Source organism: Elephas maximus, chromosome 1 (assembly GCF_024166365.1).
Source record: "Elephas maximus indicus isolate mEleMax1 chromosome 1, mEleMax1 primary haplotype, whole genome shotgun sequence".
Classification (NCBI taxonomy): Eukaryota; Metazoa; Chordata; class Mammalia; order Proboscidea; family Elephantidae; genus Elephas; species Elephas maximus.
In genome coordinates, this window is record NC_064819.1 from 219,671,469 (window position 1) to 219,698,982 (window position 27,514).

At 42.4% G+C, this 27,514-nt stretch overlaps 1 protein-coding gene across 8 annotated transcripts in view; it reads left to right on the plus strand.

The window, feature by feature from the left end:
• SASH1 (SAM and SH3 domain containing 1) overlaps positions 1–27,514 on the plus strand; it is a 392,317-nt gene that overhangs the window by 338,852 nt on the left and 25,951 nt on the right. For 7 of the 8 annotated variants that reach the window (XM_049904100.1, XM_049904012.1, XM_049904267.1 and 4 more), the window contains 6 exons: positions 4,588–4,720; positions 12,616–12,962; positions 18,691–18,765; positions 21,701–21,844; positions 25,703–25,838; positions 26,921–27,090. In XM_049904100.1, the coding sequence (XP_049760057.1) occupies positions 4,588–4,720; positions 12,616–12,962; positions 18,691–18,765; positions 21,701–21,844; positions 25,703–25,838; positions 26,921–27,090 (1,005 nt within the window). Of the gene's footprint in view, positions 1–2,598; positions 4,424–4,587; positions 4,721–12,615; positions 12,963–18,690; positions 18,766–21,700; positions 21,845–25,702; positions 25,839–26,920; positions 27,091–27,514 lie in introns of those variants that run through there. The other variant, XM_049904444.1, reaches the window with a different exon arrangement.

Here is a 27,514-nt window from a genome sequence, read left to right on the forward strand (position 1 = left end):
AGGTTCTGTTTAACTGTTGTTACCGCGCGTTACTACGGAGCCTGCACGACTGTGCCGTGCCGTATGGCTTTTGGAAAGCATTTGTTCTGGTGAATTCTAATTACAGGACCCATTTGTTAGAGGGTAAAGTGAAGTATCTGTTACCGACCAGCAGTGACAGGCTTAAGTAGAGCAGTGAGGGAGGCTGGGGGATGCATTTAGTTGGTTCGAGGGCACAGACCTTCGCATTTACAGATGCCGTTAATTTTGTCCCTTTTTTCTGACGGTCCTTAATGTAGCAGTGTTACAAAGAGTCTTCCACGTTGGCTCCATGTCTTTCCTATTAGAACATTGCAGATGTGTCAAGGGTGCACTTGTTCCAAAAGAAGCTGGGAGGGGTGGGAGGAGGCTCCACCCTCCTTCCCAGGCCAAATGGGCCCCATAGGTTCTTCATTCAGCACCCTGGCAGCCAAAGGGTACGCTATCTCTTTAAAGCAGCTATAGTTTGTGCCTTGGCTTGGTCAATTTGTTATGGTTTAAAACTGTGGAGCCAGCTGTCTGCAATCTGATGTAATGTTGCCGTGGAAACCAGAAATGAAACACTTAAGCATTCACCACAAAGTTATTACATATAGCATTAGCCAAAGTAATTCCAAGTTGAGCCATATGGGCTTTCTGGTGGAAAAATCTGCAGTAGAGAGGCTGGGAATCCGATGTTTCTGTTTACGGTCTCGTAAATCTACTTTTCTCCATCCTTCGGTGGGATATGTTGCCTTTTTCTGTTAACGGTTTAGAGGTGGGGGGCTGTATGCAGCTGATGGGGTTCACCTTCTGGTTTAGAAAATGATCAAATTAAAGTCTATCTGAGTCTCTTGGAGGGGTGGATTAGGCAGGGGACAAGACACCATCTCGTGTTTAAATATGCATGAACACAGAGCCTTTTTTTTTTTCTTTTTAGTTTATTTCAAATCTTTTCTATAATAGGTCTGAATCTATTTCTTGAAATCACTCATTTTCTATACAGCGCAGGTCGTGTTTGTCTTCTACCATGTTCCACCAGGTGGGAAGATTTCTTTAGGAACATATATGATATTTCAATGAAAATATTTTGAAATGACCTTTTTTTTTAATCCACTAGCTTTTAAAACAAATTTCCCATGCCGCTATCCCTGGGTGTATTTGCTGAATTAAAAAAAAAAAAACACTGTGTTATTTATAGCATTGGGGAGGTGGAAGGAAGAATGTGAAATGTGGAATTTAAGCTTTTCTCCCCAGTTTAAGAGAAATGTGTGCCTTTTACAGCATCTTTATGTTAAAACAGCTGGAGAGAGTTTTTTAAAGGCAAATATTTCACAACTTTGTTTTTTTTCTGGACTTGGGAGGAAGTGAGAAGTCAATACTTTTCCATCAGTAAAAAGCATCCTTGGTGATGCATTGTTGAACTCTGGTGGCTTCTAGATTGAGTTAAGAGGAAACTTTGTGTTAAAATATAGATATATACACACACACACATTTCTTGAAGAACATTGCTTTTGTCATACACTTTTCATCATATAAGTTGTGCTGTATCTGTCTCGTCTGGGGTACAAAGCATGAAAATGCAAAGAAAGTTCGTGGTTGCCATTATTTGTGAATGGGAAACAACCCCCAACCTTTTTTTTTTTTTTTTTTAAGGAAAATAAAAGTAACATCAGTTCAAAGTTCTAAAGAGTTCATGGTTTTCAAAAATAGATGGACCATGTGAAAGCAATGACTTAAGTACCTGGAATATGTTATTTTTTTCACTTCAGTGAATTTGAGTACAGGGAAGTTGGGTTTTCTGAGGTGGCCATTGTCTTTAAATAAGTTGCCCTCACTTAACTATTTCAATATCACCCCGGAAAGTTCCCTCTTTTGGCACACATTTCTAACTTAGGATTCGTGTCTTTGTGGACTAAGACTTTTGTACCACCTCTTTCTTCATTCCGTTTCTCTTTTTACTTCACCGTCCACCTGCCACACACCAAACACACACCAATACCACCACCACCATCAACCAGCAAACTAGGTCTGAGGTATTCGTACATCAGTGGTTTTCATCCTGTATTGTAGTTTACTGTTTCTGGATTATAAATAATCTGTGCTTATTTCCTTTTCACTTGAATTCAAAATGGTTCATGTGAAGATTATAGACATATTCTAGGTTTGTCCCATTGGTGTGCACACCAAACTACTGTAATATAATGTTGCTCCTTCTTCAATTAGAATTGCTTGGCAAAATGTTTTTGAATGTTTATGTGTAATTCCATGCACTGTGGATTATTCAGGTGCTGATTACCCAGAATAAGGGTTAACCAACTTCTCGTTCCTCTGGTTGACCATTCTATTTCATCATATGTCAACAATTCAACCAAGTAAAAATGAAATTCGAACCAAGCAATACATTGTTTATCAGCAGCTGTACTTACCTTTTTTTTTTTTTTTAATTTGAAGTTTGAGAAGATAAACACAGTAAGCCTAATGGCCAGCAAGCAGTGTAGCCTCCTTTCCCTATTACTGAGATGTCAAGTTTTTATTCTTCATTATCTAGTAATTGATGGCAGGGGCGGGGGGGGGCGGGGAGACGGCAAAAATAAAAACCTAAGCCCATGGCCATCAAGTTGATTCTGACTCATAACAATCCCACGTGTGTGGAATATTACTGTTCATTGAGTGTTCTTGGTGTAATCTTTATACAAGCAGACCAGGCCTTTCTTCCACAGCACTGCTGTGTGGGTTCGAACTGCCAACCTTTAGGTTAGTAGTCCAGCAAAATTGTCTGCACACCCAAGTATAATTAGCCTTAAGTTTGAAATGTGCAGGTTATATTTATCTAGGAACTTTTGAGACATTAGGACCTAGATATTGTTGCACTTCACAGAAGGGAAGATTGAGAAATACCCCTGTCCTAAAGACTTGCCATTATAGGTTTATAATAATTATTCATCTGTGGGTGAAATTGTTTTGCTCATAGTCGTGCAGAGACATAGTACAATGGCTCCATGCTATTAGCTACAGGTTGGGGGACCCCCTCCAAAAAAGAAAGCAAACCAATTTCCATTGGGTCAGTTTCAACTCACGATGGCCCCATGTACTTCAGAGTAGAATTGTGATCCATAGAGTTTTCAAGGCTGTGACCTTTCAGAAACAGGTTGCCAGGGCTTTCTTCTGAGGCTCCTCTGGGTGGGCTCGAACCCACAACCTTTCAGTTAATAGTTGAGTACTTGACTGTTCGCGTCACCTTAGAGCTCACAGGTTGGGGATAGAATCCAGGAAGTGGGTTGTATTCATCCGTTCAGTTCCATAGTGCTAAGAAAATTTTTATAAACCCCATCACATGCACCATTTTCATGTCTAAGTTATTACTATAGTCTCTGCCCCCTCTCATACTGTCTTCTGCTAACTCTTGCTTGCCTCTTTTATTGTCTATAAAACTGGGATTCATGAGAGTTCATTGGGAAAAAAGTCTCCCCGTTAGACTCACACTCAGAAACGTGGTTCTGTTTTGTTTATGTGAGGCATTTCTCTCCCAATCCTTTAGAGAACTGGGCTTGAGGAAGTGGAGAGGAGACGGTTGTCAGCATGTGAAGGATTAGCTGGCCTTGGTCGCGGGCTGCACAGGGCGCGTGAGGCTGTGCGCCCCCGCCGGGCTCCGCGCTCCAGGAATGCCCCAGCCCCGGCCCATGCAGCACGCGCTCTGGGTTGGCTCCTTTTGCGTTTCCACATTTTGAACAGATAAAGTAGAGGAAGCAGCATATTGAATGTTGGAACCGACTTGGAAGTGAAACCGTCATTTTGTTCACAAGGCAAGGATTGTTTTAGCCTGGGTCAGTACTGCTGGGAGAGAATTTTTTCTCTCTCTGTAATGTTTGATACTAGAGGGAAAACAGCTGGGCCTGAGCATACTGGAATCGCTGCAAAATGGAATAGGATGCTGGGGAATATGGACTGTACTGTATGGCTGAAAAGGTCAGCTTTTTCCCTTGTCCCTCTTGGAGGAATGCATGCTGTGTCCTCAGGCGCGCCTTGGGAGCCCTCAGAAGGAGGAGGAAGGGATGGCTGTGATGTGGCAGACGGTTCCTAGCAAGTGGGATAGAAGCAGGCTTTTTGCATCTCTTCCCTTTTCTTGCCTGGCTGTTTTTGATTTGGGGGAGAACTGAAAGAAGTCAACAGAATTTTGGTTTGGAGAAATAGTTGATCAGCACATTAAACAGCAAGTCCTGATGGGCCAGACAGATGAGAGCCTGGCCCAAACCACAGAGGCATAACTCGAATTACAGGGCCGGCCTGGGAGAGTCCTGCCGGAGTCAAGCTAAAAGAGGACATGGAAGTAGTTGAGACAAATTGCACCCTGCACAAGTCATGGACCAGGATGCGTGTTTTGGTGCCTAGGACTTAGTTCTGCACCGAATTAGGCATTATGATGGTATGTGGAGCTTCATAAACCTGTTGGGACAATTTGATGGTACCCCGGGTTCAGCTGTGGAACTGCCAAGGTGCAGACGGGCAGCAAGGCTGGCTTCCACCTGGCTGCCAGGGCAAATCGAAGGAGCAATTATCTGATTAACTTTTCCTTTGTTTCTTTGCCAGTCAAGAGAACAATCGGATGATGAGACCGAGGAGTCGGTGAAGTTTAAGAGGTTGCACAAGCTGGTAAACTCCACTCGCAGAGTCAGAAAGAAACTAATTAGGGTGGAAGAGATGAAAAAGCCCAGCACTGAAGGTAAAAGAGCCACCTCCACCCTGATTGTTCCAAATTAAATCATTTGGGGGCAGTTGTTCAATAGAAAACGAATATGATTTCCAGTGGAAAAGAGATTGAGTCCTGGGTGAGGCCGATGGAGAGAATTGTGTTTGCATGCTAGCAGGCCAGTGCTCGGCCCCTTCTGGAAGGAAGCATCCTGAAGCAAAGCCATTCTGGAGTGCTTAGTAGTTTCCATGTTACAAAGCTGGAAAAAGGCTAATATGTTGCAGTGAAATTTTCTCAAGGTGGGGCACAGCTTTAATTTTGAGCTTATACCATTTTATATAAACTTCATATTATGATTTCCTCTTAGTGTAAGGCTCTGTCTCTCAAAAGAACTGTGGCTCGTGCCCAGGGAATTTAGTCCAAATTTGGCATACATCCATCTTGAACAAACAGCTAACAACTGAGGCACTTATAATGTCCTTTCAAATCTCGGAGGGATCATTTGTTCTCCGGGTAAACAGTCTGAGGTCTCCATTAAAGGGGGCCTTAAGCACCTTCTCTTCTAAGTGGACCTCGGAGAACCATATTGCTGTCTAAGCCACTTGTGAGAGGAAACAATAAGGGCACAAGAGGCATGAGCTCGGGTCTACTGTAATGAAGAGTTAACCTTTGAGATAAAATTATGTTAGTTTAAGTCTCAACCTATTATTCATCCCTTTTATTGTTGGTAGTGTGCCTTTGCAGCCCATTGTAAAATCCTCCCAAGAAGGGAAAACAAAAGAATAATATTTTCCTGTTTGGGAGTGTTAATAAGTGAATTGGAGAAAATATGCCTTTTTTTTTTTTTTTTTTGAACCACATTACTTATTAAAATGTCACATCCACATGGTAAGGAATTTCAAATTTTTAACATGCAGACGTAAAAATTATCATTGTAGAGGCCCTTTTTGTCATACAGAAATAAAACCAAGCAGTGTAAAAGAATCCCCCCTCCCATTTGCAAAGATGAGAGTTTCCTGTTGATATTATTACTGTCTGATTTGTATGGTTGTTATCATCTGGCAGTATAAAAGTCCAAGAGGAATACCGAAGGTGGGGGTTTACTGTAGGAGAGTAGAGGTCAGAATGGAAAAGAAAAAGAGGTCTGCTTTGTGACCAATTTCATCAACTCTGAGTTGTGTTTAATCGCAGGGCTTCATTTGGGTGTCGTTTTCCATGGTAGTTCTGCTTCCATGTGGGTGACAGGCTGGCTTGACATTGGGAGGTTTTAGTACCTGCCTGTCAGTCATGTTTTTTCACAGTACTGAGTAGACCTCTCTCCCCTCACCATGGCAGCTCTTCCCCAGGTCACACCGTGTCTGTTGGTAACTGCAGGCTGTATCATATGGGGTTGCCAGTGCTCAACCTCGGGGAAACATTTTAAAACAAACCTCATGCACACTTATCCAAATTAAAATATACAAATAGCACACAGATTGGCTTTTTTTTTCCATAATGAAGAGAAAATGGGTGGAATGCCTCGTGGAGGACCTACCACCTGGAGGCCTTCCATACGTGATAGACATGGGCGGTGGGGCAGCCTTTCCACTCAAATACATTTCTAAAAATACAGAAATGTTCTAATTTGCATATTTATGTCAGAGTGAATCAATGCAACTAATTCTGAGAGGCATAGTTAAAAAAGATATACCAAGGAAAGTGGCTTTAGGTAAAGAGTAATAACCACGTGGACCTCTAGCTCTGAACTGTAATTCATCTGGGTGTGGATTAGAGTTCACAGGTGGAAGATGGATTTAATGAACTTGAGTCCCAAATTATACCTCTACTGTCTGTGAATCAGGGTGGGGGTGCTGGGTGCCCTTGGTCAGACTTGTCTCATGTCTCTAGGAGGACCAAGGGGGTACATGCAACTCAGAGCATGTGTTTCGGGCTGCGCCCAACACTCGGCTACACTGGAAACTGCGTCCACCCCTGGTGGAGCCAGGCCAGGTGTAGTTTTTCACCCAGGCTCCCCTTGCAGGGGGCCTTCAAGTCCTTATTCTGGGCAGAGATGCCCTTGGCAAAATGAAACAGCAGGGCATGTGTGCCGTTCATCATTCAACCTCTCTGAGGTTCCCCAGAGGCAAAGGTACTGTTACTGGAGAGAGGGGAATTTCACCCCAGCTTCTGCAAAGCAGGAAGGGTTCATACTGCACTGGCCCTTCCTGCCTCTTGCTCTCAAACTTAGGAAGAGTTGATCCTTTTGACTTTCTGCAAGCCTGTGCCAATACTAGGTTGTCTGAATGATCATGACCATTTCTTGAAAGCATTCTATGTGTCAGGCACTTTTCTAAACACTTCAGCGTTTATGTTCCCCTTTAACATATAACTTTAGAGCGGCCCCCATATGCAGATACTATAACTAGCCTTAGCCTCATTTTTCAAATGAAGAAACTGAGACACAAAGAGGTTAAGTAATTTGCTAAAGGTCACCAGCCAGCCAGCAGAAGACCCAGAATTAAATCCAGGCAGTCTGACTCCTGTCTTGTGTTCCCACCTGCTCCCACCCAACCCCTGCTCTGGAGCCCTGGAAAGCCAGGCCAGGTACAGTTGTCTACCCAGGCTCTCCTTGGAGCGGTTTCAAGTCCTTATCCTGGGATGCCCTTGGATAAAATGAAAGAGCAGGCCACGTCTGTGCCCTTCATCTGCCCATTTCTGTGCCTTTCCCCTCGAGCTGACACCCTTCCTGTCCCCTCCCCTCATTGCTCCAGCTCATCTGAACCTGATAATAAATCGTTGGCTTTTGCACAGAGCTTTTCAGCTTATGCAGTGCTTTCACATTATCTTTTTGCATTTAATTTTATCTTCATAATAACTTTGTAGGGCATATTACTAAGATGAACAAAAACAGTTGCCATCAAGTCAGTTTCCACTCATAGCCACCCCATGTGTGTCAGAGTAGAACTGGGCTCCATAGAATTTTCGAGGGCTGTTTTTTTAGAAGCAGATTACCAAGACTTTCTTCCAAAACACCTCTGGTGGACTTGAACCTCCAACTTTTTGGTTGGCAGCTGAGTGCATTAACCTTTTATACGACCCAGGGACTCCATTACTAAAATCCCTCCCCCAGAAAACCAAACATGTTGCTGTCGAGTGGATTCCGCCTCATAGTGACCCTATAGGACAGAATAGAACTGTCCCATAGAGTTTCCAAGGAGCGGCTGGTGGATTCAAACTGCTAACCTTTTGGTTAGCAGCCGAGCTCTTAACCACTATTCCACCGAGGTGCCACATTACTAAGGTAGGTAGGCATTATTGCAGGTGAGGAAACAGAAGCTCAAAAGAGGAAGTAATTGCCCAAGGTCACAGAGCAGCCCTGGAATCTAAGGCATAAATCCATGCCTTGGCACTGAGCCATGCCATACCCTGCCTTCCTGCTCCTATTCAGATTGCCTCCCCTTCAGCATTCATATCCATTGAATATGATACATAAAGGTCATTATATGAAGCAAATCGTACCAAGTGATCATGGAGGGAGAGCACTTTGTCATTCTTCATATAGAGAATTGGACTTTGAAGTCAGAGGAGGATGGGAGCTGTAATGCTCAAAATTGAAAGAATTAATGTGAAGTGTGGGCTCTTTGGCTGCAGGTCAGGTGCTGACAGAAGGGCCGGTGCTCCGTCAGGCCTGCCCTCATCACGGAATGATGCAGTCACTCTGGAAGTGTTGGCCACATCCCCCTCTGCTCTCCTTGCCAAAAGCTGACTTTCCAGAACCAGGAAGCAGAGGCCATCCATATGTCATGTACATGTGTGCACCACCTGGTTCCAGCTCAGATAGACATGGAAGCATTGGAATTTCTAATGACAATCATAAACACAGAGCCCAGGATAGTTCCAGACCACTGCTGAGTGACAGATCCTTAAAATACCCACGGTAGATCCACCTGATTTTCCCCACACCCCTTTAGGACCTGGGATAGATAAGGGCCATTCCACATCCCTGGGGACACCTGACTGAGTGGGAAGCACAACCCATGTGGCTTTCTTGGAGAGCTCAACTATTTGCTGCCTCTGCCACCAAGCGGCACCTCTTTCCTTGGCTCAGTCCCTTCTTCTCAGGAGTGGAGTGTGGGCTGTATCTAGAAGGGAATGCCATTTTTCACATGTAAGGGCCCTTGGTCTTCATATCTTGTTAGTCAGATGTTCTGAGGAAGGTGTAGGAGATTTTCATGATATTTGAAGACTGCCTCTGGTCTGACAAATTCCTGTCAGAGCCCTGGACACCACTTTTAAATGTGTGAGAAAGATCCCTGAAGATGAAGAAGAATTTTTTTTATTGTGGTTACAATATATGTAACAGAGAAATTGCCATTTTAATCACTTTTTAAGTGACATTATGTATGCTCACAATGTTTTACATCCTTCACCATCACCCATTTTCAAAACTTTTCATCAGCACAAACAGAGACTCCATACCCGTGAAGCAATAACTCCCCATTTCCTCCCTCTCTAGTCCCTTGTCACCTTCTTGTCTCTGTGAATTCACCTATTCTAGATATTTCATATAAGTGGACTCATACAATATTTGTTCTTTTGTGTCTGACTTATTTCACCCAGCATAATGTATTCAAAATCCATCTGTGTTGTAGCATGTATTGGAATGTCATTCCTTTTTTATGGCTGAGTAATATTCCATTGTATTAATATACCATATTTTGTTTATCCATTCATCTGTTGGATGCCTTGGATTTTGTATATCCATTCATCTGATGGACGCTTGAATTTTTTCCTGTTTGTTTTTTTTGGCTACTGAGAAGAATGCTGAAGTGAACATTGGTATACAGGTATCTGTTTGAGTGCCTGCTTTCAGTTCTTTGGGGTGTATACCTAGGAGTACAATTGCTGGGTCATATGGTAGTTCTGAGAAACCACATAGTGAGCTTTTGACTGGACATAGTTTTAGTCTTCTTCCCCACTTCCTACCCCCTACCCTGTCTCCTCAACATTAACTTAAAGTTTATATTTTGTTGTATTTAGCAGTAACAGTTCTTTGTTTCTTTACATTTGTAACTATAATTGCCATCATTTGGACAAGGAAGAAATACACCTGCCAGCATTCCAAGCCTATTCCCCTGTCCTGAAGTGAGCATCCCTCTCCCTTCATCTCTGACGTTTAACCGTTCACTATACCCTGGTCCCTGCTGGTATATTTAATGCCATCCTTCTCTTCCAAGGAACTTTTAATTTTTTCCCCCTTCCCAATTCAGCTGGCAGAAAGCTGCAGTGCTACAGAGTTTCTTTATAATTGAAGGGACACAGCCAGTTGGGATCACTACACCCACAGCTTGACCTACTTCTTTGCTCACATCTGTTCACATAATACATGCAGAAAAGAACTCAGTTTTCCTGCCAGCAAGTTCCAACCTTTCCACTGGGCTCTGGAGGGCTTTGGCTCAGTACCTGGCACTAGCAAAGGCCTCGAGAGCTGGAATCCTTGAGCTGGGGTGGAATACTCGTTGGGTCTGCCTGCGTGTCAAGGCCCTTAAATGCCCTTGGTCGCTTCCTAGCGGGGCCTGAGTTGATGGGAACGTCTGGCTGAGATCACCCAGTTCCCTAAATTTTGTGTTTGGCCTTTCACTGGAGACCATTTATAAATTGCATTTGCAAGATAACAGCCCTTTATGGTGTTTTCGAACCCAAATTCCCTTGGCGACTTAATCACTTGAGTATCATATGTACTAATAGAAAAAATCAGTGTCAGCACCGGCCCAGGGGCAAGGACTAGAAGCAGGAGCGGACAGGAAAGCTGGTAATAGGGAACGCGAGGTCGAAAAGGAGGGAGAGTGTTGACATGTGGGGTTGGTAACCAATGTCACGAAACAATATGTATGCTAATTGTTTAATGAGAAGCTGGTTCTGTAAATCTTCATCTAAAGTACAATAATAAAAATAAATAAATAAAAAGCAAGGGGAAAAAAAATCAGTGCCAGCCACATGGCATTCATAACATTCAGAGTCAATGTTAGGAGGGCCTTCCAGAAGGGAGTAAGATTCTGACTCCTAGCTTCTGAAGATTACACTTTAAAACCAGGGAGGGTAATTATCTTTAAATTGCTAAGGAGTTTCAGGATAATGCCTGGAGTCCGTTTTACAAATGGCGTTGTTAATGGCCCTGTTGAGGTGTTTAATTCTCTTGAACAAATCCTAGGCTAAAGATACTTAAAGAAGAAAACACATCCAGAACATTATAACACTAAGCTTGAGGGAAACATGCTTTTGCACAGTGTATTTCCTTTTCTATATGCGTATGTAAGGGGGAATAGAGTTTATGAAGAGGGGAAAAGGCCCCTGGGTAGCACAAATGGTTTGCAATTGGCTGCTGACCTGAGGTTGGCATTTCAAACCCACCCAGTGGCACTGCAGAAGATAGGCCTGTAACTGGGATCACAACAGAACGTCCCGGACAGAGCAGGAGGAAAATGTAGAATAAAAATAAAATTCACAAAAAAGACCAGACTTACTGGCCTGACAGAGAGTGGAAGAACCCCCAAGACTGTGGTCTAAGACACCCTTCTGACCTGGGCCTGAAGCCATTCCAGAGACTACCTTCCAGCCAAACAATAGACAGGCCCATAAAATAAACAATTATGCCTGAGCGGTATTCCTTAGAATAATCCATTATACAAGATCAAAACGGCAATATCTGCCCAAAAGCAAAGATAAGAAGGCAGGAAGAGGTAAGAAAATCAGGATGAAAGGAACAGGGAACTCAGGGTAGAAATGGGGAGAGTGCTGACACATTTTCAGGAATGAAACCAAGGTGATGGAATACTTTCTGTACAAACTATTGAATGGGAATCTAAGTTGTCCTGTAAACTTTCACATAATGCACACACTGACAAAAAAGATAGGCCTGGTGATCTGCTTCTGTAAAGATTAAACCCATAACATAGCCAATGAGTCAGTTATGACTCATAGCAACCCTATAGGACAGAGTAGAACTGCCCCATAGGAATTCCTAGTCTGTAATCTTTACGAAAGCTGACTTCCACATTTTTTTCCCGTGGAGCGGCTGGTGGATTCAAACCACCAACCTTTCAGTTAGCTGCTAAGTGCTTAACCACTGTGCTACCATGATTCCCTGTAACGATTATAGCCAAGAAAACCCTATGGAGCAGTTCTACTCTGCAACATGGAGTCCTCATGAGTTGGAATCTATTCCACGGCAGCTGTTTTGTTTTTTCTTTTTAAAGTGAGTTAGGGATGGGGATCACTGTGGCTTCTGTGTAGACTAGCTTTTTTTTTTTTTTTGCATGGTTGGGGGTGTAAAGACCAGTGAGAGAATGCAAAGGTCTGTCACAGGAGGGGCATGAATATTTCTTTCTTTCTTTTTTAATATTCTATTGTGACTCTGGAGAAAATTTCCTTGTCCTCTCTTACCTTCTCATCTTTTGTCTAGGGTAAATGTTGACCATTAGGCCTCATTTAGATGATTGTTTAGAGGAGGACAGTACTCATGGGTGATATTTATCTTATGAGCCACTCTGTCTCTTGGCTGATAGATGACCTCCGGGACTGGTTTGAGTTCCAAGTTTAAGGGTAACCCAGGGCAATAGTCTCAGGGGTTCCTCTGGTCTCTACCAGTCCAGTAAGTCTGGCTTTTTTTTTTTTTTTTTAGGAATTTGAGTTTTGTTCTACATTTTTTTTTCACATTCTGTCCAGGACCATCTACTGTGTCCTCAGTCAGAACGGTCAGTAGTGGTAGCCGAGCACCATCTAGTTCTTCTGGTGTCAGGGTAGATGAGGCTATGGTTTGTGTAGACTATTAGTCCTGTAGTCTAGTTTCTTCTTTGAGTCTTTGGTTTCCTTTTTTCTTTTTTGCTCCAGACACATAAAGACCAGTAGTTGTACAGGGCATGAACTTCTCTGTGTTGATTCTCCTGCAGGTGGAGAGGAGCACGCCTTTGAGAATTCCCCGGTCCTGGATGAAAGATCTGCACTGTACTCAGGAGTCCACAAGAAGCCATTTTTCTTTGACGGCTCTCCTGAAAAACCTCCTGAAGATGATTCTGAGTCCCTCACCACCTCGCCCTCATCCAGCAGCCTGGATACGTGGGGAGCTGGCCGGAAGCTGGTCAAAACCTTCAGCAAAGGAGATAGTCGGGGCCTGATTAAACCCCCTAAGAAGATGGGAACGTTCTTCTCCTATCCAGAAGAAGAAAAGGCCCAGAAAGTTTCTCGCTCCCTCACGGTAGGGGAGATGAAGAAGGGTCTGGGGTCCTTGAGCCACGGGGTAAGTACAGATGGTGTTTGCGTCTATGACAACCACAGGCGCAGGCACCACCTGCTCGTGTCCCTAGAGGAGGTTCAGAGTGTCCGGAAGCAAATCCGCTTGAAGAAAATGGATACTAATTATTCATGTTCCAGAGCTTTTCTCTGCCAGCGTCCCTCCAGAAAAGGAGTTAACAGCACAACCTGTGACCTACAGTTGCTCCGGCAGAAATCCAAAGGGGGGGGCAGCTGCGGCTTCCCCAGCAGGAGGGTGCGTGGGCGCACCTCAGTCAGCGAGTTCAATATCACCTACGTGGTGGAGCGGAGTCTTTACAGCCACCTGAACCTGACCCAGCTAGTGCGTCCTGCCTCAGACAGGACCCTGAGCAAGGCTGAGAAGCAGGACCTGAGGCGGTGCTTGCTGGAGGAGGAGGAGGAGGCAAAGAGGAAGTGGGCTGCCACAGTCGACCGCTGTACTAAAAGGGTTCTCTTGAGAATCCACCAGAAGTCTGTGAGTCACGATGATGGTCACAAGGACAGCCTTGTCATTTCTGTGATGTGCAGTCAAGCATTATGGCCTTTCTTCTGCTAAGCCCGGCTTCCTCCTTCTTCCCTTTAACCCAAGACATTAGGGTCCATTCCACCATCACCTCAAATTTGTAATCCTACTTCAATTTAGCAATGGCCTCCCCCTCTTTTTTTTTTTTTTTTCCATCTGTCCTCTTGCCCATTGAAGTTCTTAGATTTTTAATTAAAACTAAAGGTTAACACCAGTCTGGAGAAGGGTTTCCCAGTTAGGGATGGGGTTTGGCTTCCTTGAGGAGTGGCCATCTTGATTCCCAGCCATCATGTCACTTGACCTCTTAGAAGCTGATTCAAAACAGAAGAACAGTTTGCTCCTAAAAGAGGTACTTATTCTTGCAGTTAATGAAAACAATGGGAACCAGCTCGTGGAAAGTTTGCTATCATCACAGTGACCGACTCAGTGATTTGAAGAGATTTGTTAAGTGCATTTCTTTTATCAGTGGGGAGAAGGCGGGGGCAGATCTCAAATCTAAAAGGGGGAAAAATAAAATAGAGCTGTATTGTTTTACTTAAGTCTATTCCATGTGTCTTTTCTTCTTAAACGAAGGAATCCACATTTGGAAATGTCCCCCTCTGCCCCAAAGCTCCTTCTATACGTAGCAAGGAATGAAGTACTTACTTTCAAATAGTAAAATAGTTTCCAGGCTTTTTATTGAATGATTAGAGGCCCAGTAAAATATATTTTCAGGGCATAACTTATTTTAAACTTGAGAATATACACATTTTCTCCCTGAACCCCCACCCCACTTTTAGTCTGCACAATAGCCCATATAAACTGGCACAGAGCAAGGAGAAACTATGGGGTCCCTGGCTATGCTTCCGCCTGGCTCCCTGCTTAATCCACTCAGGACTGCTGGCTGGGTGCCCCTTTAGGGCTGGAGGCTTAGAGTAGGTTCAGCCTCCAATGGTGATTTTCCCAGAGTTCCTTCACATTCATGAGTAAGATATGCTTTCCCAGATGATTATTTAAATAAAATCATTACTTCAGTGATTTAAATTTGCTGATGTTCCGCTTTGGTGGAAATGGAGACAGACTGATCAAAGCCATCCTTAAGATAACCTTCTCTGTACTGGAAAGATTGTAGGTCCTTCCTAGCCTTTGGTGTTTCCAAATATTCCCACATGTGTTAGCTTTCTTCCTGGATCTTATTTTCTATCTTTCCACATTCTTGTAAATCTTGCAACACTTTTAATACCATTAGTATGTAGCAAAACCTTTCTTCTGGTTATTTCTCTCCCATGGTAGTAGTTTTTGTTGTGTTTTTGTTTTACAGTAACCTAATTCTCTTTCCTACTCATTCAGCTTCTTGTCTGCTCTGACTCACAGATCTTTTGTAAAATACTTGTGGCTAACCAGTCTTAGTATAGTTTCATTTTTGCTTTTTTGTATGCTTTTTTTTTTTTTTTTTTTTTACCTTAAAACATGGTCTCCCCAGATCATCTGCCTCTGTTCCTTTGGACGTGACCCTGATAAGAACAGACCTCCTTCTGTTGATTGGATGGCTCACCCCCTGTGAGTCCAAATCCTATAACATGGAGAATTTCCCCAAATTTAGCACCTGGAGTTGTTCATGTATCCCTCATGTTTCTTATTGCCAGGTTTATACTGTAACTTCATCAGAAACTCCTCTCTAGAAGTTACTTCTCTAAATTTGTGCTAATTGACATTGTGGGCCTCAATTGACATTGAGGATGGCTATTAGGAGATGCTTGTTTATCTTCAAGCACTGACTTGTCCCTCTCCCCACTTCTTCCCCCATGGAGGTACTCTGAGCTTAATGCAGTACTGGGCAGTTTTAATAATGGCTGAAATATGTGTTCGGTGCTCAATTAGAAATTTCCACATCCCTTTTCCTGGAAGTACAGTTGGACAATTGGTAAAACAACATTTGTAATTTTCTAACGATCCAGAGAAAGCAATAGAAAATAAGTGTCTTAATAATACAAATAAGAGCTTTTTTATTTTTTCTAAATTAAGGGCCTAAGATCGCGTTCTTTGCTTGGTTTAATTTAGAAGTTCATTTCCAATCTTCTTGGCATATATCATTTTCATTTCATCTGAAAGTGTACTGTTTCCTTTAATCTTCAACCTTGATCTTTTTGCCTCTTGAAAATGCCATATTTGCTTGATGAAACCTCAGAGAAATGATAATGCCTGGTATTCACTGGAAGTGGTCACTTGTCTTGCTTTTTTCTTTGGTCATTTGATTTTTGTTTGAGAAAACAGACATGCATGACATTTTTGGAATTTTGTCCATTTTTTAAAAATTCAACTCTCCCGAAACATGTTTTCAACTGCATGCCCATCCCATTGACCAGCTCTCCTCATCCACAAGCATCTCTCTCAGATGTTTTTAGGGTTCTCTGTACAAGAGATGTGTGAATGAAAAACTTCACTTAGCCTTCATCTATTTATATCATCAAAGGTTGGTTTATTTTTCTTTTAATGTTCTCTGTACAGCCTGTTTTCTCTGTTGAAGGAGTGCTGCTTTGAGAACTAGTTGATTTTACAGAAAAGTTGGAGATTAGTCCAAGGAATTCATTGTCATTCCTGTATTGATAAAAACGAATGCATTCCAGATACCTTAGCAAATCACTGAAGTCTTAGTTGGTATTTAAGAAAACCGGTCCATTCTTTGCTTTCAGCTTTTTATTTCATACAGCAGGCGTATGAAGACTTAAATGAGCTTTTAATTCATTGCAGTCATAGTTTCCACAGAAATTCCTTGTCAGTTATTTCATATGTGTTAGAAAGTTTCAGAGAACGCTGTAGTGAAAAGCAGGGAGTGCAAAGCCATAAAGTGACGAGGCATCTGGGTGCCATACTGTGCCTGGGAAGCCCTGCATCACAGGAAAGGAACTAGATTCAAGTCACTGCTTCAGCAAAAGAAAAAAAAAAAGGAAAAAATTTATAAGCTGGAGAGGGAAAGCAAATGTTAAAAATTAGCCTTGAGAGGCGGTCCTAAGAGCACTTGCCAAATTAGGTAACTTGGTCAGTGTTTTTACAGATAGAGGTCTTTCTCTTTTTATAGACTAGATATTGTTGCCGTTAGCTGCCATTGAGTCAGCCCGACTTATAGCGACCCCATACACAGTGGAACAAAAGGTTGCCCAGACCTGCTCCATCGCCATGATGGGCTGGGGATCAGACCATTGTGATCCCTAGGGTATTCACTGGCTGATTTTTGGAAGCAGATTGCCAGGCCTTTCCTCCTAGCACATCTTTGTCTGGAAGTTCTGCTGAAACCAGCATTATACTAACACATATACCTCCACCAGTGTTGGCTACATATGAGGTGCATTGGCAGGTGATCACTCTGGGTCTCCTTCATGGAAGCTGAGATGTCTACCACTAAGCCACCATGACCTCCTATTGAATAGACACAGATCCAGCTAAGCTGATTATAAATAAAATCAGCCCATCCACTGACACTTACTGTAAGATTAATGTCCCATTGGAAAGTATGTCTGTAATAGATAATTTAAAACAGCCACAACAACTTTAATAAGAAGAAAAACAGTTCTGTGGCAACCTGAATCTTGGTTATCCCCAGATGCCATTTGGCAGCTTCCACATTTGGCTTCCTCCATCTCTCTCCCTCTTGGCCCATTCCTGAACATGCTGGTTTTATAAGCAAAGCTCCCAGAAGGTGAAGCCCACGACTATCAGCCCTTCATTTGCGTATTTCTAATGTTGACTAAGTGTAAACTTCATTATAACAGTTAACAGGATGAGCTGCTTCATTCATAGAGTGTGTGCTTACTGCCAGGAAGTGTGTAAGAAGTCTTCAAACACATGAGATAGGTATTGTTTTACTGATGAAGAAACGAAAGCTCAGAGAGTTTAAGTACTTTGCCCATAGTCACATAGCAAGTAAGTGGCAGAATTCAGACTTGAATCCACATTGTGAGATTCCAAAGCCTAGGCATTTCCCTTCCAGAATGTCTCTATTCTCTCAATTCAGATCATTAATACGTACCTACAGTAGATTTTTTTTATAGTAGATTTATTTTAAGTGAGCAACACATATAGTATGCATTGGGCTTTCCTGTTTATTTCTTCCATTTAATGGCTACTAACTACAGTTCTTTGTGGAACATGTAATAAAAAATATTGGGCCCAAATCTGCTATTCAACTTTATTACCATTGCTTAAAAAGATGAAGAGCTGTACTAAAAAGTAGCGTGCTTTGGGTTTCTCTTTCTTCTTAGAGGTTTTTGTTTTTATTTGTTGTTTATATGTGTTAGTCATCGAATAGCTTTTACTAATAAAGTAACAGCAAATTCAAACTAAATTCTGGAAATTCAAAGTCACTGAAATATAAGCAGTGTCATAAAGTTTGAAACAAGCTAAGAGGGCGATAAAGTTCTCTTTTTGAAGCATCACCATTTTTTCCTTTCAAAATTAAAGCCTGTGGTCAAAGACAGTCACTGAATGACATTTTTTCTTTCTGGGGAAATGTGGTGTCTTCATTTTATGCGCTATGAGAAAAAGGGTCATAATTAATTAAGCTGGGCAGCTGGATGGGAAAGTTATCTGCATACTTGGCTAAGATGGGGAAGCAATGAGTGAGTAATTCTCTTGGCCTGATTAGACTACTATAAACATAACCTCTTTTTCCTTTCTCAGTGATTTAAAACTAAACAAAACACAAGTTTGTTAGAAAAGCCTGCTGTCAGTAGCCTCTGAGATGAAAACCCATGACTCTTAGTGCTGTAGGATTTCAGGCTGGGTTTCTAAGACCACTGACCACATTGGTACCCTAATAAATATTCCCTCACCATGATGACTCTATGTAGCTGGTATTAAGGAAAGTTGAAGGGGAGGTTTTGTTTGAAGAGACTGGGACTCCTTCTGCTCTAATTATGTGGGAATTTTTCCTGTTCTTTGTTTTTTGTAACCAATTGGTTTTTGCATCTTAAGGAGATTCTGGACCTCAAGTGTAGGAAAGTTCTAGTTCAAAGGGCAAATTGAGTCAAGTGTCTCTATAACATGACCATGTATTTCTTTTTTTTTCTTTCATCATTTCTTGTTTCCTACATTCATCTTGTACACACATTTGTGATTCGGTGGTACCGACAAATGGGAAGTGTGTGGGGTTGGTGCACTGCTGGCTGACTTAGTGTAAATGGATTATTCTCTCCCTGCCCTCCCCTTTCCACAGAGAACCTGTAGTTTTGGAGGATTTGACCTGACGAACCGCTCTCTGCACATCGGCAGTAATAATTCCGACCCAATGGTGAGTGTATGTCAGAAGCAGGCAAGCAATTCCAGTATATGTGAGAAGAACATATTGGATTCAGGCAATGAGGTTGATAAAAATTTCACATTTAGTATCTTTGAAAATTGATACTGGGGAGCCCTGGTGCTGCAGTGGTTAAGCACTCAGCTGCTAACCAGAAGGTTGGCAGTTCAAACCCACCCAGCAGCTCTGTGGGAGAAAAACCTGGCGATCTGCTTCTGTATAGATTACAGCCAAGAAAACTCTATGGGGCAGTTCTACTCTGTTACATAAGGTCACTAGGAGTTAAAATTGACTCAACAGCTTTTCCTCAGTGATCGTAAATCGAATATGGAAAGAAGCCCTATTTCACCTATCCCAGGACTCCTCACTGTTCCGTGTGGAATGAATGGTGACCTCCTCTGGCCTCTACCTCTCTCCTTATGGTAGCCCAGTTCCTTTAATGTCTTTATTGTCAGTTTTCCTCAAGTAACAAATCCAGATGAGTTTGGCTCCTGTGGACTTAATCATTTGTGCACACGTGTTTTTTCTTCGTACTAGTGCAAGTATGTTTCACTACTACCCACAGGTAATACGCTGGAATGGAGGGACCCTGGGATTTGAATACTGAGAGTATGTGCCACCATTTCTAAAAGTCAACCTGATCATGGGCTGAGTGTGCAGCACTCAAGGCTTATATTAAGCCTGGGTCTTTCTGATCTGATGTGTCATGGAATCATCTAGTCTCTTTGGGGCCAAAACAGACTAGGGCCCTCAGGCCCACAAGGTTTTTGCTCCTGGGATGCTTCTGGATCACAGCCCAGGGACAGGCCACTGCTGTAGGGCACAGGTTCTCTCCATTAAGTTTCCTTTCTCAGGTTCCAAGGATTTAGGCAAGTTTGACATATAGTTTTGTTTTTCCCTTATGCATTTTGTCATGAAACTGGGAAATTTAGAGTTCATGCTTTATATTTGTTATCATCACATGTCACCTAAAATATCCCTGTGTGACATATGAAGTATTTGAGAATTTTCTGGAAGAATAAAACTATTTTATGTGGATATAAAATTTTATTGACTCATAAACCAGTAATTTTATATAGTGAATATTTAAAAAATGAAAGTATGATTTTCCCCCCTTTCTCAAAGGAAAGTTATTTTTGCTTTGTTTTTAATGCAAAATAGAGTGAAAGGTGACCACAGTCTAGCTTATTCAGAAGAAATGTAAATGTGTTCTTAGGAGTTGATCACAGTAAGTGCTGTTGTTGTCACTGGGTGCTGTCAAGTCAATTCCAACTCACAGCGACCCCATGAGACAGAGTAGAACTGCCCTACAGGGTTTTCTGGGCTGTAATCTTAACAGGAGCAGATCACCAGGTCTTTTCTCCCAAGGAGCTGCTGGGTGGGTTCGAACCGCCAACCTTTCAATTAGCAGCCAAGAGCTTAACCATTGTGCCACCAGGGCTTACAGTGGTATAAATTCAATCAAATGTTGGATTTTTGATGACTGGGCTTTTACCATTTTGTTTTTTGCCCTTATCTAGAATGTTTTGGTAGTATTACTGATGAAACACAGTTCCTTTGGGTTTTTTTTTGTTTGTTTAATGTTTTATTGTGTTTTAGGTGAAAGTTTACACAGCAAATTAGATTCTCATCCAACAATTTATATACAAACTGTTCTGTGACATTGGTTATAATCCCCACAATGTGTCAGCTCTCACGATTTCCACCCTGCCTACCCCATTTTCATCCATCCAGTTCCCCTGCCTCTAGATTTTGCCTTCTCATCTTTGTTTTTGGGTAAATATTGACCGTTTGGGCTCGTGCAGTTGATTGTCTAAAGGAGTACATTCCTCACTGGTGTTATTGTTTATTTTTTAGGCCAATCTATTATCTGGCCAAAGGGTGACCTTTAGAAGTGGCTTCAGTTCCTAGTTAAAAGGGCATCCTAGGGTGATAGTCTCGGGGGTTCCTGTCCAGTAAGTCTAGTCTTGTTTTATGAATTTGCTTTTTATTCTACATTTTTCTCCCATTCTACCTGGGACCTTCTATTGTGCATCTGGTCAGAACGATAGGTAATGGTAGCTGGGCACCATCTAGTTCTTCTGGTCTCAGCCATTTTTGTGGGCCATTAGTCCTGTAGACTAATTTATTCCTTGAGTCTTTCGTTTCCTTCACTCTCCTTTTTTCCAGGTGGGAGAAGACCAATAGTTGCATTATAGATAAGACTAGGATGTAGAACGTTATCTTCATGAACTAAGTTACGCCAGCTGACCTAGTTGACCCACAAGACTATGGTCCTGAGCCTTCTCACTCACATATTTTTTTTGCTTGTTGTTACTATGTTACGAAATTTTATATGTTATGGCATTTACCGTAGTTGTCCTTTATTCTTGCATACCTCTCAGTGTCTTCATTTACCTGGGTCAAGTTGTGCTGAGTTGGGTTTTTAAGATGGTAGAAAAAATGTAATCAGAGAAAAATATACTAAGTGTGAGTAAAATAAAAAAATGATTCACACCCCCACTTTAAACAAACAGGCAAACAAGAAGCTCCTTAGGGCTCAGGAGGTTTAACATTTTATCCAGCAGATAAATTACATAGCACTGAGTCACCATAAGAAAAACCTAAAGAACCTGGCAGGTGCCAGTATTGGTTTGAGAGGTGGTTTGAATAATAAAACCTGCTTCTGGACTTCATTATCTGTGATTACCATTTGCCATCAAGTTGACTCTGAGTCATGGCAACCCTGTGTGTGTCAATGTAGAACTGTGCTTCATTGGGTTTCCAATCGCTGATTTTCCAGAAGTAGATTGCCAGGCCTTTCTTCCAAGGTACTTCTAGGCAGACTTGAACCTCCAACTTTTTGATTAGCAGCCAAGCATGTTATTGTTAGTTAGTGTCATAAACTGTTTTCTGTGATCAAAGGCACTTATAGTGTTTTGTTTTACAGAGTAAAGAAGGAGATTTTGTATACAAAGAAGTAATCAAATCACCCACTGCCTCTCGCATCTCTCTTGGAAAAAAGGTGAAATCAGTGAAAGAAACTATGAGGAAGAGAATGTCTAAAAAGTACAGCAGCTCTGTCTCTGAACAGGTATGCAACTACCTAGCAAAAAGCCCTCTCAGTTCTTCCTGGCAACAAGGAAAGCCAAGGGTCACCAGTCGAAGATTTTACGTGGTGCTAGAGCCCTGGTGGAAACTCTGTGGTGGTGTGGTGGTTAAGAGCTATGGCTGCTGTTCAGCACTTCGAATCAACCAGCCACTCCTTGGAAATTCTATGGGGCAGTTCTACTCTGTCCTATGGGGTCGCTATGCTATGACTCAGAATCGACTCGACGGCGATGGGTTTGGTTTGGTTTTTGGTTAGAGCCCTGGTGTCACAGTGCTTAAGCATTTGGCTGCTAACCAAAAGGTCGGCAGCTTAAATCCACCAGCTGCTCCTTGGAAACCCTATGGGGTAGTTCTCTGTCCTGTAGGGTTACTATGAGTTGGAATCGACTCGACGGCAACGAGTTTGTTTTTTTAGATACATTTCTTGGCACACCCGGTCCCCAGAGCCATGCTTTGTTTTTGTAGACAAACATTCAGTTCAACAAACATTTATTACATGCTTACAGGCATCCAGGCGCTGTGCTTCGTGCTAGGAATATAAAACGCAGGCCCTGCCTTCTGTGTACAGAGGAGAGGCGAGACAGATGTGTAAAGAAATTATTATTTTCTTTATGCAATGAGTGCTGTAATTTGGACACAAAAGAAGGATTTTATTTTCTAAAATATCACTTGCTACAAATGGATCTCACCAGAGTCAAACCTAAAAAAGACACTCCAGTTTTCTCAGACAGCAGACTTCTCCAGTTGTTCGAGAAGTACGTGGCAAGCCTGAGAGGTAAACCTAGAAAGTGCTTCCTGCTTACAGAACTTCAGTAGTTTATGTTTCCATGGGGATATTTCACTTACTGGCCCTATCTGTAAGGTATCATGGAATTGATTTTTTTCCCCTAGTTTTATAATTTCATCCCTAGAAACATGACTAGATTTTGTCTTTGCATGATGGAAGGAATAGCCACGTGGAGACCTGGGCATTCAGGCAGTTTCGACCACAAGATTCTCAAACCACTCTCTGGTGCCCTGATAATACTCTTTTTGGAGTCTGTCAAAGTATCTGTACATGAGCTGGTCACTTACCTCAAATATGTAGGTCATGCCACTTCATCTACCAAGTAAAAACAGCAAGGAAAGCAGATGTCTGCTCAGCTGCTGCCCTCTGCTGGTCATATAAGCTAAGTACCCAAGCCTTCCGCTGTCAGAATCACTGAGCAACTAACCAGACACCCTCGCTGTGTGTGATTCAAACAAAGCCAGCCCGACTTGACATCTTCAGTTTATTACAGAAATTCCAACAGGGTTGATTTTGCTCCGTCCCGACTCCGAGGCAATATCTGGAGACACTTTTGATAGTCATGACTGGGAGAAGGGGCGGGCTACTGGCATCTAGTGGGTACAGGCCAGGGATGTGCCTAACCATTCTGTAATGCCCAGGACAGCCCCCACAACAAGGAATTATCTAACTCAGGATGTCAGTAGTGCCGAGGTTGAGAAAGCCTGGTTTATTAGATCTGTAGGGTGAGTCAGCACAGCCTTCTGTCTTCTCCACGAGTTTTTTCCTTGTTCTTCTCATTTGCTTGTCTCTGTCTGTGTGGGAGCAATGGTGATTCTGTATTTCTGCCCAGCAGTGAAGCAAACCATGCATGATGTCCTGTGAATCGGACATCATGCTGATGAAAGAACCCTGCTCATTTAAAGCACTTTATTTACTTTGCTTTTCCCCAGAATTAAAACAGCCGCTGAAAGCCCTTATAAACGTAAGTTCCTAGGGGTTTACTGCTGAATGGATCATAATCATAAAATTTTAATGTCATTTTGAGTGTTCTTCCATAATTTTACTACCATATAGCAGCCTTGTATTCTTAGTTACCCTTTTTGTTATTTTAAGTAATCATTTCACATACATTAAAAAATAGGAATAATTTATCCTTATAATGCTTTTTGAAGGGAGAAAACTCATGCTGGGAGGTTTCGTTTTTTCATTTTTGTTACAACCATGATGGTAGGAATTTTTGTCTTCTCTGTACATTGCTACAACTGCAGCACCTGGAATAGTACCTGTTCTTTTAGGTAATCAATATGTATGTGGTGAGTAAATCAAATTATTAACAGCTTTTGAGGGCATGTTATATCAGAGATGTGTATGTCATACATCTTTCAAAACGTGTGCTTTTTTCAGAAGCATTAAAAAAAGATTTTAATTGGAAAAGTCACTTATTTTATGATTCTGAGAGGCAAAATGAAAATATATCCAGGAGGCCATGCTTTGCAATTTCAATTACTTCCCAGTAATGATGTCTGTTTATAGTACAGTAGGTCCCTGTAGCCCCCCCTTATCCATGGGGGATATATTCCAAGACCCCTCCCCCGCCATAGATGCCTGAAATTGTAGATAGTACCAAACCCTATATATACTATATTTTGTCCTATACATACATACCTATGATAAAGTTTAATTTATGAATTAGGCACAGTAAGAGACTAACAACAATAACTAATAATAGGATAGAACATTTATTACAATATACTGTAATAAAAGTTATGTGAATACGGCCCTCGGGCAGGGCAGAGCAGGACAGCGTGAGATTTCATCGTGCTATTCATTTAACATTTTTGGTTCGCAGTTGACCGCGGGTAACTGAAACCGCGAAAGCAAAACCATGGATAAGCAGGGACTACCAGAGCTGTTTCGAGGTTGTTTGCTCACTTTCCTTAAGTGTGTGTTGAATAAAGCTGCCATGCTGTTGTCCTTAAGTGTTAGTAGGGCCTGCAGGATCGTGCTAAACTCCTTGTGATGATTCAGCACCATGCAGATAACAGGTTTTGTTTAGATGGTTTGTATTCACATGGCTATGTAACGTGCCGGAGAGTTTTCTAGTTTGGCAGGTAAACACTTCTCACTGCAAACTCTTTGAAGTGTCATATTGTCTGTCTGTATAGCATCACAAATCGAATAAACATGCTATGCTTATATATGCAGACCAGGAGCTGCTGAACTGAGAATACACAGCCACCCAAAGAGGGCAGAGTATTGCTGAGTTACTGCAGTCAGCATTCTGGTCTCTTTCAGACTGATCTCTTTCTGACTTTACAACTTTTTACTCACTACCCACAAAAGAAGTAAAAGAAGCCCAATCCCTATTGTGACATATAGAAATTTTATTACAGACTGAAAAATCTGGGCCCTAAACTGGTATTTCTTTAACCAATTTTAACAATTTGTTACATTGAACTATAAAAATCTGACCAATTTTTTAAAATAAGGAATACACTTTTTTCTAATATAAACGTCTCCCTCCGAAGTAGTTTAATTATTCTCTGATAGTACTTCCCGATACTACATTAATAGTCAATTGTATGTGACCTATATTTGAAGTCCAGCCTTGATACTGGACTGTATGATGAGTCTCTAAGCCTTTACACAAATATTTTTTCAAAGATGTAGATATATTGTTCTCAGTTGGAGTTTTCAAGCACATCTGTTTAAGTACGAAAAATAATCTTTGCATAACACAATAGTTATGTGGGTCACAACTTTAAAATTAAGTAAGAATATAGACTAAGAAGGAGAGAGTATTGGGTATAAAACCAAATGTGGGTATGATGATCGATTTGATTGATTTAGTCAAGGACTAAATTGCTGGGAAATGGCTGCAACAATGGACTCAAACACACCAACGATCATGAAGATGGTGCTGGTGGGACCAGGCTCCGTTTTGGACATAAGGTCACGATGAGTTGGAGCGGACTTGATGGCAAGCTCTAATAATGGCAACACATTGCTGGGAATTACAAAATGACACGTGTCCATCCTGATGAAACTTTGTTTTGTTGAAATCCCTCGCAGGACTCTGGCCTTGGTGGGATGCCTGGCTCCCCGCCATCGTCACACCCCGACTCTGAGCACGTGGACAAACCCAAGCTCAAAGCTGGAGGCTCCGTAGAGAGTCTGCGGAGCTCGCTAAGTGGGCAGAGCTCAATGAGTAAGTTTCATTTCTAACTGTGGATGATTTCCTTGGGAGTCAAAATCTGATTTTTGTTGAACGCCAAGTTTAGGTGATTCCGAGTTAAAGAAGCCCAGTTCCTACGCTTAGGGAGTTGATAGTGACACAGGGCTGCTCACACCTGGATTTGAGTTGTACTTTTGTTCAGCAGTGCAAGGACAGCCGTGAAACAAAGGGAGATGATTTGTTTTGATCAAGGAGGATAGGCAAAGCGTCTTAGAAGAAGGATCTGGAGAATAAACCAAGGGCCAGGGCATATGAAAGTGACCAACAAAATAAGCGTGAGACTTAGCTTAGTAGGGGGAAGAGAGGGAAAAAAGAACCCATTCGCCATCAAGTTGATTCTGTGCTTCACAGGGTTTTCAATGGCTGATTTTTTGAAGGTAGGTCGTCAAGCTTTTTTCCAAGGTGTCCCTGGGTGGACTCCAACTTCCAACTTTTTGGTTAGCACCCAAGTGCCTTAACTGTACCACCCAGGGACTCCAGGGAGAAGGAGGGGAGTTATGTATGTCACTGGTAACAAACACTCTTCACCCGCTCCAGCATCAGCAATGGGACAGTGGTGGTGTAGGCCTCCCACAGTGGGGAGGAAGCCAAGGTTTAAATCTACCACTTTAAGCTCTTGGCTTGGGCAAGTGACTTGACCTCTCTGGGTTTGTTTCCTCATCTGAAAAATGGAGTAAGGATAGTATGTCTTGCAAATTAGAGGTCATGGGTGTTAAGGGGGCAGGGTTGTGGGTGTTAAGGGCAGAGTCAGGTACCTAGCACTGCGGTGTCTTCTTAGGGAGTCTTGATGTCGTATGGAGTCCCCCGCCATAATGATAACATGTTGTGAGTTCCCTCTCCTGGTAGATGTTTGATTAGGGACAACAGCTAGAGCACTCAGGTCCTGCCCTGGCTTCAGCACTGGGCCCTGCTCCAGTCCTGACACTTAGTGGCTGCGGCCTGACGTCCCTTCTCTGGGCTTTGGTTTCCTGATCTGCGTTACCTTCAGCACCTTTCGGTTTTGCTCTTTGGGAGGTCTGTGCTTACCCATGTTCTTCCTATTTTTTTCTGTACAGGTGGCCAAACAGTAAGTACTACCGATTCTTCCACAAGCAACAGAGAAAGTGTGAAGTCAGAAGATGGTGATGATGAGGAGCCCCCCTACCGAGGCCCCTTCTGTGGGCGCGCCAGGGTGCACACTGACTTCACGCCCAGCCCCTATGACACAGACTCGCTCAAGCTCAAGGTGTGTGTCTTAGTCTCCTCGGGCAGCTGTGACAGAAATACCACAAGTGGGTGGCTTTCAAGAATAAAGATTTATTTTCTCACAGCTAAAGTCCAAATCAAGGTGTGGCTCTAGGGGGAGGTCCTTGTCAATTTCAGTGCCTGTCGTTATGTGTGAGGAGTCAATTCAGACTCATAGCAACCCTATAGGAGAGAGTGAAACTGCCCCATAGGGTTTCCCAGGTTGCAAATCTTTATGAGAGAAGATCACTAGATCTTCTCCTGCAGAGTGGCTGGTAGTTTCCAACCGCTGACCTTTCTTTCAGTTAGCAGCTGAGTGCTTGCTTGACCACTGCGCCACCAGGGCCCCTTTTTTAGCTTCTAGTAGCTGTCAGTCCTTTGAGTTGCTGAGCTTCTAGATTCATCTGCTCCATGTCCAACAGATA